General features: G+C 47.5%; 1 protein-coding gene across 1 annotated transcript in view; it reads left to right on the plus strand.

The window, feature by feature from the left end:
* LOC106817441 overlaps positions 1–3396 on the plus strand; it is a 9504-nt gene extending 6108 nt beyond the window's left edge. The window contains exons 2-3 of the mRNA XM_014822103.1: positions 2714–3024; positions 3231–3396. Of these exons, the coding sequence (XP_014677589.1) occupies positions 2759–3024; positions 3231–3396 (432 nt within the window). The 5' untranslated portion in view covers positions 2714–2758. The remainder of the gene's footprint in view (positions 1–2713; positions 3025–3230) is intronic.
* The last annotated feature ends 6791 nt before the right edge of the window (positions 3397–10187 follow it).

The raw sequence follows: 10187 nt of genomic DNA on the forward strand, positions 1-10187 counted from the left end.
TCGTGCGCTGCAGACAGCGGTAAAGCATCGGTAGCAAGTCGATCTTACAATATTTAATTAATTAATTTTTTATTTTTTTTAATTATTATTTTTTTTAATTATTATTATTTTTTATTTTTTTCAGGGCTTTTCACTTCAGTCTTTGGAATTATAAAACTCAATAATGACTCTCAGAATGGATGGTTACAATCCGGTACATAAACACGAAACACGCAATTAAGTGACAGAGGCATATGATATGTGTAGAAACCAGTGCGGCTCCGTTGTTCATGGCACCGTGACTCACACTTCGACCTCTATACTCCTTTTGACGCGCTCGTGGCGCTTCCTCTCGTTTTACTGACATCTGGACGAAACCATATGAAAACGATTATTTATTCAACGTTAAGCTACACAACATCGGTGTTGATTTATTAGCTGAGAGACGAGTAGCAGGGCGGGCACGGCGACCTATCGTTCTGCTAGCGTTACATTGCCGCTAATCACTATGACTCCGATAGCGCATCACAGGACAACGCAGCCTAATAAATGAAATGGTGACAAACGAGAACATTGTTGTGCAAATTGGCAAGTCACTTATTTGACATTAGCCTAAGGGAGAAAAAACATTTATACGATTTTTTCCACTTCTGGTCTACATATCTATTAATATGACGACAAGTCGCTCAATTAAATCATAATAATGCATGGCAGAATAATGTAATATATTTTATGGCGTTGAAACGCCGAATATTGCGTATTAGCAACGTACAATGGTGGAAGCCACACGTGCTTGTGATCGTATTAACCAGAATGGACAGTGGCAGCAGCAGGAAGAAGATGGTATGGCGTCCACGGTTAGCTGCCTTTTGCTGGGGCTTGCCTTGGTGAGCTGTGAAGCAACAGCGGTGAGAGAGGGGAGAGAGTATTTACTCCGTAGCATCCGACACGCCATTACTAGCAGCATCATATCTACCTATGCTGCGCAGCCATTTCGCCTGCCACTGTTCAATGATGGCAGATGGCGAATGCTGTGAAGGCTTCACCTGCACAGACAGACACGGGCTTTACTACTGTCAGCTTCTCTTCAACTTGCTGCGATTGCACAAGCTGTGAGCCTACAGCTGTACTGATTGTACGGATTCGGCCTGCAGACTTGGGGGGAAAAAGTAGCATATCTGAGCGCAACTGCTTATATCATGTAGATGTAAAAAATTAGCAGGTTAGTGTGCTTCCTTTAAACCCTGACAGAAGCCACATGCGGATTCTCCTACACGTTTAAGCAAACTCCATGCTATGCAAATCCGAATAACGTTAACCATTATTCTGACTTGTGGGATTTTTCACATTGAATAAGGGCAAAGAGCTCTGAGAGTCATCCTGTTGTTGTGTGATGTGTGTGTGGTGTGTGTGTGGTGCTGTGTGGTTGTGTGTGTGTTGTGTGTGGTGTGTTGTGTCCGTGTGTGTGTGTGTATGGTGCGTGTTGTGCGTGCATGCAAGCATGCAGTACATGCTGCTCGAAATAAGCGTTGTCCGGTTGGTCCGAGCAACCAGAATTTGCGCCGGACAACCTAACCAATCTTGAGACATTGTCCCGGTTGGGAAAGCAAGGAAACCCTATCCCTAACCTAACACTAACTTCTGAAAACCGACTCGGCTATATTATATGATGCGTGGTACCAATTAATCTGATGGTGTATACCTTTTGCTTTTCAATATTTGGCATCTGAAACTGGACAATCAATCCCAACAACTGGTATAGGTAGCTGGCACAAATAATGTTCATTTCATACTTAAACCGCGTGTTTCTAGCTCATCAAGAAAATCGATAATCGAGGAATTAAATCGTGAAGATAATATAAATATTGGGACCAGCTGCTATTTCCAACATGGTTTAATGTCAGGGTTTTCTGAATTTATGAGAGGTGAACTCTGATTTGGACAGCAAACCGAGCAATGTTTCCAAATTTTATGGAGGAGGACCCCTACCCCGCCTGTTTTTCACCCCCCCTCCTTGGAATCCTAGACCGCCACTGAACAGATTACATTCTTGGAGCAGAGAACAATGAACAAAAATGTCACCTTTTTCGCATGGCAGCCAGTAAAAAGTATTAAGTCCATACCGACTATTTTGCGCAGTTCGCATGTTTTTGGCGCCCCCTTGTTAAAGAATCCTGGCTACGCCCACTGTTTTGGTATTTTCTGATCATATTATTATTGGATTGAGAATAGGAGATTTGGAGATATTTGACAACCAGAAATTGCTTCGCGGTACGACAACCACATTTTTTTCCTTATTTCGAGCACTGATGTATGTATATACAGTGGAACCCCGATAATACGCGCCCCGATTTAACGCGAATTCGGATATAACCGATGAGTCTTGGGCCCCTGTTTTGCTCTTATATAGCACGAATTATAACCCTGATTTAGCGCACCCGCTTTTTTGCCGATGACATTTTATGGACCCCAACCATCGCGTCATAACAGGGCTACAGTGTATATATATATATATTACACATTAAATGAGCTGACGTTCACACTGACAGCCATTTGTGGCAAAATACAGTGTTCATGAAATGTGGCAGCACCGCTTACCGGACAACATTGATTCTTAGCGGGCAATATTTGTTTTTTTTATTTTCTGGCATGTGAAATGCTTTACACCAACTAAAATGCGCATTGCCTATGCAGCCTATATAACAAATTATGAAATTGTATTTCTCTAAACAGGGTGAATCAGGACATATACCTTTGCAAGCATCCCTGGGACTACTCTATGCAGTTCCCAACAAAATCTATTACTGATTATGCCGTCATCCCAAACGCCTTTCCGCTGGGCTTTAACCAAATCTCCGTGTGTCTGTGGCTGAGAGTTCCCGCAGATTCCTTCGTGGACTGTCATACTAAGTATGGATTCGATTGCCCCTACCACGCGGTGTGGACATACCATAGAGATGGCATCTCCAACGAAGAGATGAAATATGCAGTCTTCTCAAACGGTTGTATGAGGTTCTACATGTGGGCTAACGAAGGCATTCGAGCGTAAGTATCAATTCATGCCAACGCATTTCAAAATAGATTTGTTTACATATGTCAACATCAATAGGATGCGTACATATTCTATCAGGTGAAGAGGTTTCGCAGTAGCCAAACTTGTTTAAAAATGATGACTGTATTCATTATTGATTAATGCTATAATTATCATCGAACATAATATTGATGATCGGTTTCAATTTTCTATTTCATAACAAAGTTTGCGACTATTTAATCACCGATGGCAACTGGCACTTTGTATGCACAACCTATGACAGTCTGACTGGAGCTCACCAAATCTTCTTGGATGACCAACCGAAATACACTGGCACTTCCTCACAACTTGTAAGCTACATCGCTGACACAGGGCTAACTTCATAGTAGGACAGGATGTTGACATACACAAAGGACTTTAGTGGAAACAAGCATTTGTGGGGGATTTAGCTGACCTGAACGTGTACCATCTATCCTGACTGATGCTGAGGTTGCACAATCAGAACCTCTTGTCTTTCTAATGGCGGCTCTGCCATAAAGTGGCTTGACTTTAAGACCACAATAGCTGGAGGTGTATCGCTGGACATTCCATCTAACTGTACACCGTGAGGCCAATATTTCGGTTTCAGATCGAAGAGCAAATATACTTTGACGCTTTAAGATTAATTACTTACGAACTCCTAAATGTTAGAAGTGCAATTGTGCGTGAAATTACTAATCACTCATTGGCAAAACTTGTTTAATTCATACACAAGCTTTACATTGCAATGTATTAGAGTTCTTCTGGAGACCAATATGGTTATTGGAAACGTTTCTGTGATACGTACATTAAAATTAAATTTCAACTAATTTCGGAGACTATCTTTAATCGTATAATTTTCACATTGTAAACATGGGGAAAAACAATCGAACAATTAAACATGGAACAATATGCTGAACACTGAACAATGAACAATGAACACTAAACAATGAACGTGAACGTTGAAACAAAATGAAGCATGGAACAATGGCAACAGTTGAAATTCGTATAGTTACTAGAATTTAATCATTACATAATGTCAGGTGCCGTAAAAAAAACTAACCCATGTCATTTCCTGCGAATCATATGCTATAGAAGCAGGGTAAAAAAATGGGTAAGATTAGTTTTGCCCTCACAAGCAGGTAAAAGCCCAACTCTGTTGCAAGCACAATAGAGTACCGAAGTGTGACGTCACGCTGTCATGACAACGAACCACTGGTTCTACACAACCCACTGGCTCCATAACATTAACTGCGTGAAAATGTTGTGCGTGCGTAAAACACGAGTGTGTGCGCTGCAGACAGCGGTAAAGCATCGGTAGCAAGTCAATCGTAATTAATTTTTTATTTTTTTTAATTATTATTTTTTTTAATTATTATTATTTTTTATTTTTTTTCATTGCTTTTCACTTCCATCCTTTGGAAATCTATAAAAACTGCAATAATGACTCTCAGAATGATGGTTGCAATCGGGTACAAAACACGACACGCAGTTAATGTTACCAGAGCATATGATTGTGTAGAACCAGTGGGCTCGTTGTCATGCCACCGTGACGTCATCACTTCGAAGCTCTATACTCCTTTGTTGAGGCGCTTCGTGGCGCTTCTCTCTCGTTTTACTGAAATCTGAACGAAACCATATGAAACTATTTGTTGTATTTCTAGAAGTAAAGTCGTAAGAGCTGACGTATATATGTAAACTCAAACAAAGGATTTATTTCCAGCCACTCTCCGCCTGCCACGTAGTAGAGTGACCACGCAAGTACATGCTTTAGGAAATATTTATAGCGCCACCTATTGGGCCTAATATGGGAAAATGATACAATATGTTACACCTCCCCACCAGCCTCGAGCCCAACGGAGAGGCGAAAGGGGTATAGCCTATAGATAAGCCTTGGTCCGCGGCTTCGGCTGTCGACGTGGAACTCTCGGGATGATCTGGCCCGTATTCGTCACCTACTGGAACGGCGCGGATTGCGACGCTTCGTTCGCTTCGGTTGGTTACACTTGACGTTGCTGACTCAGGATTCGGTGTGTCTTCCACGTGGGTAACCGTCCTGTCCTTTCGGATGGATAGGCGGGAGTTGCGGATAGCCCGAAACTGATAACTCGGGGGGTCTCTCCGGGATCCGTGTCCTCTTCAACCCCATAGCGAGGAGCGAAGCTGTTCAATGTGTTCTACGCACACGGTCCTCTGCTGTAGACACGCACGTTGACGCTGCGGGCACCATGTACCTTAGTGATAACCGCCGGGACCCACTTTGTGTCTCGGTCTCGCCGCGGGCGCGCCAGTAAAGTGCAATACATGGAGCACTAGTGAGTAGGCATGCACTAGTCTAGTAACCGATGCGACTTGTCTCACCGTGCTGTGATTTGGTTGCCTCTTTAGCCTTGTTTTCCCTGTGCCCAATCGCCAGGAGAAGGCAATAGAGAATCGATCTGGCACCTGATCTGTCGGCCATTGAGTAGCTCACTTGGCGAAATCTTTCCGCTAAAGGTGTACGTCGACGTACTGCATCAGGAATTGCTGGCAGGGCAACTTTTGTGCCAGCGTCGACTTCCTGAGTCCTTGCCTTGAAAGTCTGGACCAGGCGTTCTGCAGGCTCCATTTGGGGCTGGGTGATAAGGGGTCCTGTTAAGTGAGTGATGCCTCGTTCGCGACACCAAGCCTGGAACTCCTCCGACATGAACGTGTAGTGCCATTGTCGGTCACAATCGGTGTTGTGATATCCGAAGTGATGCGAAGTCTTGTTCCAGTAGGTCATGTTGCCTTCGTCGATGTAGATTTGTCGCGTGTATACAGGGTATTTAGTAGGCATCGATCAGGACAGCCAGTTGCTTCCTAGGAATTTACTGCATGGTCCAGGTGTATTCATACTCCAGGGTTTCTCTGGCAGCATCCACGGATGATTGGCCGGCTTTGCTGGTTTATTCTGGTGTTCTGCGCAGGCAGTGCAGTTGTGACACAGCTCTGCAATGTCAGTGTCAATCCTAGGCCAATATACCGCTGGTGCGTGCGACTGTGCTTCATCCGCTGTTCCCGAAGTGTCCCAAATGCAGCAATTGAAGCACTTGCTGATGCAGGACTCTCAGGATGACTACTCTGGAACCATATAGCAGACACCCCATGGGCTGTCAGCAGTGAATCCGCCAGCTTTCCTGAAGTCTCTGACTGAATAGCACTCTTCATTCCTCCACATTCAACGTGAATCCTCAGGTGGCCATCCTCACGGGTATGATGCATCACCGTTGCAATCACAGGATCCTTGCCTGATTGCTTTCCCACGACACCAGGGTCCGTTGGCTGTAGCTGTAGGCTCACCGTTTTAATAGTGCACACAGTGCCGAACATCTGCCTCACTTTCCTCCCGCATCAAAGATGACGTCAGGTCCCACTGGCAGGCGACTGAGCGCATCGGCGTTCCCGTGGTCCGACGTCTTTCTATATTCTATTGTGTAGTTCGTACTGGCTAAGCATCACAAGCCCAGTGAGCCAAACGAGTTGGCCGCCAGCATTGCGTTTCCTTGGTTGCCGAACAGCGCTAGCAACGGCTTATGGTCTGTAACCAAAACAAAATTTCGACGTATAGAAACTTGGTGAAATTCTCTTTAGCGCAAAAATGACAGCTAGATGCTTCCTTCTGAAATTGGCTATAGCAGCGCTGTGTATCTGTCAGCGTCTTGGATACGTTAGCAAATTGGGCGGCCTCACTGCCGTCTCGATAGCGGTGAAACAACACTGCTCCAATGCCAACTCTGATGCATCGCATGACACCCATCGGCAGGGATGGGTCGCCATGTATGTCCTTCTTGGTCAGTCGATGAGAGAGGCTCGGTGAGAGTGGCTAAGTTAGAGAGAAACTTGCCATAGAACTGCACCGACCAAGAATGAACGCAGGCCTGAACGTTTTCCGGTGCGGCATCTTGATACACCGCGTTGACCTTAGCCCCCTTCTCAATCCCCTTTTTGAAAGCTTGTGGCCCAGGTACTCAACTGCGGGTTGAGCGAATGAGCACTTCTCCATGCGACATCGTAGCCCTTTCTCTTCTAAGCGTTGAAGCAATGCGCGGTAGATTTTGGAGATGCCTCTTGAGCAGTGGCACCGCCTGACGAGAAAGTCGTCCAGGTAGACTGCCACTTCCCTGTAGATCACTAGCTGTGAACTGTTCCAATGATCTCTTGAAAATAACCTGGTGCCGAACTGGATGCGAACGGCAGCCGAAGTTGAAGCAGTACGCCTCGGTGTGTACTGAGGCTAGCCTTTCTTGGCTTCAGGAGCGAGCTTTATCTGGTTGTGAAGCATCCGCCAGGCTGAGTTTAGTTAACCGTGTCCTCCACCCAGTTTCCTCATGAGATCCTCGGGGGAGAGGCCATAGGCGTGTCGCGTGGGTATCTAATTGTGAGTTTACCGTAGAAGAGTAATCCCCACAGACTCGTAGCTTCGGTTTCTGGCGTCGCCAGGTGGCCCCACCTTCCTGATCGGAACGACGGGTGTGCCACCTATCATTGAATTGTCGCGGCTCCACACACCCCTCCTGATGCCGGCATCATATGCTGTGTCAGATCCACTTGAATTGCGTACGGGACTGGCCGCGCGCTGCAGAATATACGGGCCTCGCATCCCGCTTGGAACTTGATCTCTCATTCAAAGTCCTTCAAGCATCCGAGCTCCCGTTTGAATACCTCCGGATGCTCATCACAAACCTGCTGGCAGGCTGTCTGTAACGACCAATCTGGATGCAGATCGTTCGATATGCGTATGCACTGGTACATCGGGTAAAGAGCGGCCGATGAAAAAAAACATTAATGTCTATTCCCATTTCATGTATGGCGCTACGACCTACAGTGGAGCGCTGGAACTTCGTCACCGTGAACTCTATTTTCCGCCGCTTCGGAGTTTCTTGGTGGTCCAGCTTGGCATTCGCCTGTAAACGTGCCCATGGACCGTCAGCTGATTTCCTGTAGCTCCTTCGTATTGGCTTGTTGGCTGCGTGTAGGCATGGCTTCCCAGCATTTACCCAGAGCGTCCCCCGAGCAAAAGTTGTCTCCCGCACCCAGTGTCGATCTCAAAACGAACTTCTTTCCGTTCAGAGAGATGGCGTTGCAGGAGCTCAGGGATTTTCTCCTGCCGTTTCACCGTCTGAAGTCTCTGCTTGTAAATGGTCTTCACCGCTGGCTTGTTGCCTTCTTCTTCTGCAGACAGACAGACTGAAGGTGCCCTTTCCGTTGGCAGAAATGGCAGGTTGCGGTAAGGTATGGGCATACTTTGCTAATATGGTCAGACCTGCCACAACGCCACAGACTCCCTGTGGAAACGCCCTGGTATCTGGTCCATGGTTAGTCGAGTGCCCTCCACTTGACCCAGGTGGTGAAAGACGTGGCCTCATGCTGCAGCTTATTCACAGCCTCGGCTCGAATCCCGATGCACGGTTTCCTCTGGCGGCTACCCTTGCCGCATCTCAGTCTCCATGGCGACCTGGATTGCTCGAGCGTACGACAGTTCCGTCATCCTTGACTTTTAAAACAACGCCTTCAAGACGGCCTCATTGTTCCAGCTGAACAGATGAAGCGTGTGCGCATGGCCTCGTCTAGGGGTCTTTACATGGATGCGAAGTCACATGTAACTGCATCTTGTCTGATGCCGCGTGCTGCCAGCTCTTGAATCTTCTCTCCCGGTTTCCGCCGCATCTCCGACCAGAATCTAAATCGCTCCCCCGAACGACAAAGATTTGGTCGAACTGATTCTTCATGAATCGGTGATCTCAGCCATGGTGATTTCATTGATGTTCTTCGTGGTGGCGTTTGCTGAGCAGCGGGTTGCAGAGCAGCTGTATGTCACCTGCCGAGGTTGGTTAGAAAAACCTGTGGCAGCTTTCCTCTGGTATAGAGTTTGCTCCCGTATACGTGACGAAACGCGCCCAGTAATCCGCCTAGCTCCGAAGTTGGCTCAATGCTGTAAAGCTAGGGATACTAACTTGCAGTGTTGTCATAGAACCTGGCTTTGGTAATTGTTGTAATTAGCTGGCCTCCATTTGCTGTCGCTGTGCGCGCAGCTGTTGTTCATGCCTTTCCTGCTGCTGCTGAATGACTGTTGTTGCACCTGTTGCAAGCCCTGCTGGTGCTGCAGTAGCTCGAAGCAACACACACACACACACACACACACACACACACACACACACACACACACACACACACACACATATGCATGAACACACGCATACATGCACACATTCACACACGTACACATACCCGCCCCCGTCCGCGAAATTTTTTTTCTCACTTGAGTTCCGGACCCACCATAGATAGTGTTTTGTAATAAATGGTTCTTATATATATGGTTGGATTATAGTTACTGTTAGGGTTCGGGTTAGTGTTAGGGTTAGGGTTAGGGTTAGGGATAGGGATAGGTGGTATTCATTTTACATTGTTGCTTCGAGAAAGTCGAGTGAATGGAGTGCGCTGATTGGCTGTGGTCCGGAACTCAATACGTGATGCGCCATGCGCTGTTAATGGGAGAGGCGCGGAGACAGGCTAAATGGCGTTCGTCATGCGAGCTTCTGCGGCGCGGGGACGGCTTGCGATCGCAGATATCTGTGCATGCGAAGGTGGCGGGTATAGGGGTTGAAGGCGCGGGTTGGCGGTTGGAGGATGGGGGGGGGGCGGTGGGGTACGTCTATGTGGGGTCACGTCGGGCGGGGGTCGAGAAGTGGTGTCCCTCGGCGGACACGACGGCATGCATTGCGTTGATGGGGTTACTACCGGTACGTGTCGCGACGATTCGGGCGTGCACAGAGGCGCCGTAGTGGTGCGCTCCCTGAGCATGACGTTTGAGTGCTCTGGGTCGTCGGGCAGTGTGTGAGCGGTGTGACCGATCTCGGTGTCCGTGGACGTTTCAGTGGATACACGGGCTCGAGACTCCGTAGTATGCACTTCGTAGGTGGCTGGATTCCTTGATCAGAGAAATCGTCGCCGGTGTCCCGCGGAAACGTGCCAGCGGAATGAGATCGGTATCGCTGAAGTCACTGTCGGACGCTGGGTTGGGGGGGGGGGGTCGTCGCTGTCCGGCTCTGGTTGTGAGTCGCTGGAGTGTGTAGATGCACGTGCTGGATCTGGATGCGCGAGCGTAGGGTACGGGGTAAGGTAGGGTCTTCTTCATTTT

The sequence above is a fragment of the Priapulus caudatus genome, unplaced genomic scaffold (assembly GCF_000485595.1).
Source record: "Priapulus caudatus unplaced genomic scaffold, Priapulus_caudatus-5.0.1 Scaffold1727, whole genome shotgun sequence".
NCBI classification, from domain to species: Eukaryota; Metazoa; Priapulida; class Priapulimorpha; order Priapulimorphida; family Priapulidae; genus Priapulus; species Priapulus caudatus.